General features: G+C 36.7%; 1 protein-coding gene across 1 annotated transcript in view; it reads right to left on the minus strand.

The window, feature by feature from the left end:
* The window catches only part of CCDC67 (coiled-coil domain containing 67), a 144461-nt gene that overhangs the window by 89214 nt on the left and 49176 nt on the right, over positions 1–6071 (minus strand). Inside the window, exon 4 of the mRNA XM_006871204.1 lies at positions 2061–2195. Within this exon, the coding sequence (XP_006871266.1) occupies positions 2061–2195 (135 nt within the window). The remainder of the gene's footprint in view (positions 1–2060; positions 2196–6071) is intronic.

The following is a 6071-nucleotide window of genomic DNA, read 5'->3' on the forward strand; positions in this document are numbered from 1 at the left end:
TTTTTTTTTTTTTTTTGTCTGAGCAATTTATATGAAAGTGGTTGTCCTACAAAACTTCTACTATGACAAGTAAATGAAATGAATAATTAGTTATTTGATTTCTGTATTTTCAGTGAAAGCACATGTATATGACATTGTACATTTTGGATACTTTCTTGAAACTAGACGTTTCTGAAATGAGTTAGGTTATACCACTGTATGAGTCAGAGGTTATTACACACTATTTTCCTAGAGGGTCAACTTTACTTAATGATGGTACATTTGTGCTAAAAAACTTTATATAATTCTTTAGAATATAAAAATTGTAGAAATTTAAAACATAAAACACAAATTTTTTACGAAGTTTCTGCAACAAGATGTTTTGGGCTATGATCCAAACTTCACTTTTTTTTGGTCTGCTTTTAAAGATCATTTGGAAGAAAAAATAGAGAAAATGATGACATATGAAACAAGGTGATGATAATTAGACAGGAGGAGAAAGGTGGAAGAGGCAACTCTGGATTGGATATGAGGAATAAGAGAAAGAAGAAATCAACAATTCCTAAGAGGTTTCTAGCTGAAGTGAATGGAAAGTGCAGAACCTTTCAACAAACCAGAATAAACTAAGATCATAGACTAGTGTAAAGGGAGCATTAGACTGGAGGGTATGAGAAGAATGAAATTGAAGTAAGAAGATAAGTGTTGCTATGGGTTACAATGTGTCCCCAACATCATACATCCATTTGGCTAAGCTCCATATCATGTAGTTTTCCTCCATTTTGTAATCTGATATAATTATCCTATATGTTGTAAATCCTAGATGTTATAGATGTAGGAATCAATCTACAGGATTAGTTCGTATCTTAAGTCAATCTCCTTTGAAATATACAAGAGCAGAGATGAAGGGGCCTGAGCACCACCAGAGTATGTCCGTTGGATCTAGGGTCCCTGCTTTGTGAACCTCCTAGGCCCAGTGAAATACTTATGCTAACACACATGTAGACTTCCACAGGATGCCAAGCCCACGGATGGTGAAAGGAGACTAAGACCATTCTTCAGAGTCAACACAGAGAGAGAGCCTCACACAGAGAAAAAGTCTTTCCCTAGAACCGGTGTCCTGAATTTGGACTTCTAGCCTCTTAAACTTTGAGAGAACAAATTCCTGTTTGTTAAAGTCATCTACTTGTTGTATTTCTGTTATATTAGCGCTAAGACAAGGAGTAACTGAAACTATTAACTGAGCAGCAATAGAGACCTGAGTGAAGTTGTTGTTGTTACTAAATGCTGTCGAGTCTGTTCCGACACATAGCACCCATGTCTAGTGTTTCTGAAAAGCGTCTGGTGGGCTTGAGCTGCTGATTTTGCAGTTCAAACTGACCTTGTGGTACAGTGCGTTATCCTGCAGTGCCACTTCAGGACTCCTGAATGAGGTTAGATAACAGAAACTTATCATAGAATCTATCTGCTGTTAACATGATCTGTAGCAGGAATGCTCGTGAACATAGGGAAGAAAAGTAGTAGTTTGGTTTTCCCAAGATTGGAAAGTTAAGGAGATAAGGAGAAGGACCTCCATGACATGTTAAGCCTTTTTCAGAGACTGAGATTATAGAAGTTCTGGGCGATATGAGGTGCCTCAATTGGAGTGACAATACCTCTTTAGAGAAAAGCCCTGAAACTTCAAGCCCTGTTCTGAAAACTGTTAAGAGGCTTTATTAGGATTTAAGTACCTAATAGTTAAAGCGCCATTAAAAGATGTATTAAATATTCACTTTAACTGATCCCAGGGTGTCCTTGAATTTCACTCAACATTTGCAATTTCTTTGAACTGTCTTTTTTTCCCCCCAGTTCTCCCCCAATACTGATATATATAAGATATATAAATCAAAGTGATATTTTAATTCACTAAGTGACTGAAGGGAAGGTGCACTAAGAAAGCATATTCAATAAAAAGTGGATTTGTTATCGTGTTTGTTACCACAGCTGTACAAAACAGTATGTACACTCAAGATAAATAATCTAAAACATCAACAGTAGAAATCAATCTTTAATACACATGAAGAAACTAAGAAAATATATCTCACCTCTATTTTCTCATTCAAATTACTTAGTTCAAATGGAATTTCTTCTTTGGAGTTTGGCAATTCTTTTCGTCGAACTTTGTTTTGCTTCATCTGGTGTAATCTCAGTTTCTCAAAGCTATTTGTCAGTTTGGAAAACTGTAAATAATAGATAATGTTTACATTTTACTCTTACCATTTATTTCTAACTTGATTTCATAGCTTTTTTTGTGTACCTCTTTGAAAACTTAGTCATGATTGGAAAATGCAGTAAAGCTTAAATGTTCCAATTAGTGAAGATAGAACCAGTTATTAAAACTAAATTATTGAAGCTGAGCACGATTCAGCTTTCATGTAAATTTGGGACTTCATTAACGGCACAGTTAAACAATGATTCACTTGATAAAATGTTTTGTTTTAACCATATGTAGCAAGGCTCACACTTTGAAAAAACATGTTTTTTCTTACTTTTATTTAGTGCCATCTTGTGTTGACAGTTTTAATTTCAGTAACTTGATGTATAAAATAACTAGTTTATACTTTAATCAAGTAAACCATATATTTAACTTAAAAGATATAATTGATGCAGATAGCAAGAAGATAGGTTAAATAAATTTAAATAGAAATTTATTTAATCTTTTCCTTATCAATAATTCTTTTTATAGCTTATATTCAGAATCCCCTCCCCCATTTTTGTCTACCTCCAGATAATAGATTAAATGCAGCATAATGTATCAACATCTGTCCATAAACTTCTAAGTAGCCATTTCCAATAAAAAAAACAAAACTTTTTATTTTGAAACAATTACAGATTCAGAGGAATTTGCAAAGATGTTACAGAGATTCTGTGTCCCCGTCACCCAGTTTCCCCCAATATGTGTTATGTAACTATGATACAATATCAAAATCAGGTTAATTGACATAAATACAACACGTGTGTCTAGTTCTATGTCATTTTGTCATATGTACAGATTTGTGAAGGAGCACTGTGACACAATGGTTAGTGTTCAGCTGCTGGTAGTTGAACTACCAGCCCGTCTGCAGGAGAAAAGGCCTGGCTGATGATCTGTCCTGTAAAGACTGCAGCGTAACACACCTTAAGGGCCAGTGAGTGCTCCTCTATCCTAAAAGGTTGCCATAAATCAGAATCCTACAACAACACAGATTTGTGTGACCAGAACTATGATCAAGATACAGAACTATTTCATCACCATCAAGATCTCCTTCATGTTAGTCCTTTATGTTAAGTGCTGTTGAGATAGTTCTGACTCATAGTGACCCTGTAAAGTTTCTAAAGAGGGACTGGTGGATTTGAACTGTCACCTTGCAGTTCCAATTGACCTTGTGGTCTAGTGCATTATCCCACAGAGCCACACCAGGACTCCAGCTCTTTATGTTGTTTGTTGTTGTTATTAAGTGCTGTCGAGTCGGTGCCAACTCATAGGGACCCTGTACAGGGTTTCCAAGAAGCAGCTAGTGAGTTTGAACCGTTGACCTTGTGGACTGTGGACCATGGACAACACAGCAAAACTTTGGTAGTTTAAACTCATACTTCAGCTCTGTGGGAAAAAGGCGTAGAGATCTACTTCTATAAAGCCAAGAAAACCACATGACGTTCAGCTCTACTGTGTAACACATGGGATCTCCCTGAGTTGGAATCGATTGAATAGCAAGAGACTTGTTTTGTGTTTTTTCAGTGGCTATGAAGCAGCATTTCATAGTGGTTTTGATTTGCAAAGGGTAACTGAAAAAGACAAATGAAATGTGAAACCAAAAGGGAAGAACCCCTCAACATTTTCTAACTGAAAGAATTGAAGAAATTCAAGCCTCAAGTTGCAATACTGTTGGATTCTATGGACAAAATGTGGACACCTGGTGTGGCACTGTAATATCAGCATTGGACTGTAAACCACAAGGTCAGCAGTTCAAACCCACAAGTTGCTCCTTGGAAATAGGGTTGCTATAAGTCAGAACTGACTTGATGGCATTTACTAGCAATCAGCAACCATGGACAAAATAGAGTTTTTGTGTGGTGCTGTAGGACGAGCACTGGACTGTTAATCATAAAATCAGCAGTTCAAATCTACCAGCTGCTCTTTGTAAACCCTACACAGCACTGGTCTGAGTTGGAACCGACTTGACAGCACTTAACAACAGCAACAATGGACATATAGAAAGATGCAGAAGAATCAAAAGTAGAAGGAAGGAATACAGAGTATTGCTGTAGCAAAAAGAACCGGTTAATGTTCAACCATTTCAAGAGATAGCGCATAAATGGTATTGAAGGAAGAAATACAAGGTACACTGAAGGCACTGGTGAAAAACAAAGTCCAGGATGGACAGAATACCAAATGAAATGTTTGAACAAACAGATGCAGTGCTGGAAGTGCTTACTCATCTATACCAAGAAATTTGGAAGACAGCTATTTGAACAACTGACTTGAAGAGATCCAAATTCATACCCATTCCAACGAAAGGTGATCAGTGGAATTGGAAATTACAGAAGCATCTTTTAATGTCCCTGTGTCACTTGACATTTTGCTCAGAGAATCTGACAAAATTGTAACTTGAGTCTTGAATTCCTTTTTCAATTCTTTATTCATTAGTATCATGATGTGGTGGTGGCTGTGTGCCATGAAGTCAGTTCTGATTCATGGCAACCCTGTATAGGATTTCCGAAGCTGTCAATCTTTATAGGAGCAGAAAACCTCATCTTTCTCATGAGGAGCAGCTGGTAGATTCGAACTGCTGACCTGGCAGTTAGCAGTCCAACTCAGAACACATTATGCTGCCAGATATCCTTCATTAATATTACACAAGAGCAAAATTTTGCTGAAGACAATTTAGCAGTGCATAAACTGTCAGAAATTCAAGCTAGAGTCAGAAAGGGATGTGAAACAAGGGATATATCATTGCTGATATCTGATGGATCTTGGCTGAAAGCAGAGAATACCAGAAAGATGTTGAGCTGCGTTTCATCGTCTATGCAAAGGTATTTAACTGTGTGGCTCAGAATAATTTATGGATAGGACTGTAAGGAATGGGAATTTTGAAACACTTAATTCTGCTCATTTGGAATCTGTCCATGGAACAGATAGTCATTCAAATAGAACAAGAGGATACTGAGTGGGTTAAAATCAGGAAAGATATCCATCAGGAATATATCCTTTTACCATACTATTCATTCTATATGCTGAACAAATAATCTGAGAAACAGGACTATGTGAAGAAGAAAGCAGTCTCAGGATTAGAGGAAAACTCATGAAAAGTCTGTAATATACAGATGAAACAACCTTGCTTGCTGAACATGAAGATTTGGAGTACTTACTGATGAAGACTAAAGACTATAGCCTTCGATATGGATTACAATTTAGCATGAAGAAAACAAAAAGCCTAACAACTGAACCAATAAGCAAATGTCATGATAAATGGAGAAAAGATTGAGTTTGACAAGAATTTCACTTTACTTGGTTTCACAATCAACACATGTTGAAGCAGTAGTCAGGAAATCAAATGATGTATTACTGCTTTGGGCAAATCTGCTGCAAAAGATCTATTTAAAGTGTGCCAAAGATGGGGCACAACTCAAAATGACGAGAAACAGCTGTAAACATCCATTGAAAATCAGAACATGGAATGTACAAAGTATGAATCTGGGAAAACTAGATGCTGTCAAAAATGAAATGTAGCTCATTGGCCATTTTGAATCTGACAACCACATGGTTTACTATGCCGGGAATGACAAATCGTCAAAAACAACATATCCACATCAGTCATGAGGTACAATGCTCTCTGTGATAGGATAATATCTAGGCCCCTAAAAAGAAGCCCAGTTAATACCACTATTATTCAAATTTATGCAACAAGCACTAAAGCCAATGAGGATGAAATAGAAGAATTCTACCAACTTCTTCAATCTGAAATAGATCAGCACAGCAATCAAGATGTATTGATCATTACTGGTGATTGGAATGCAAAGGTTGGGAGCAAAGAGGAAGGATCAGTAGTTGGAAAATATGGCCTTGGTGATACAAA

This window comes from Chrysochloris asiatica, unplaced genomic scaffold (assembly GCF_000296735.1).
Source record: "Chrysochloris asiatica unplaced genomic scaffold, ChrAsi1.0 scaffold00163, whole genome shotgun sequence".
Lineage (NCBI taxonomy): Eukaryota > Metazoa > Chordata > Mammalia > Afrosoricida > Chrysochloridae > Chrysochloris > Chrysochloris asiatica.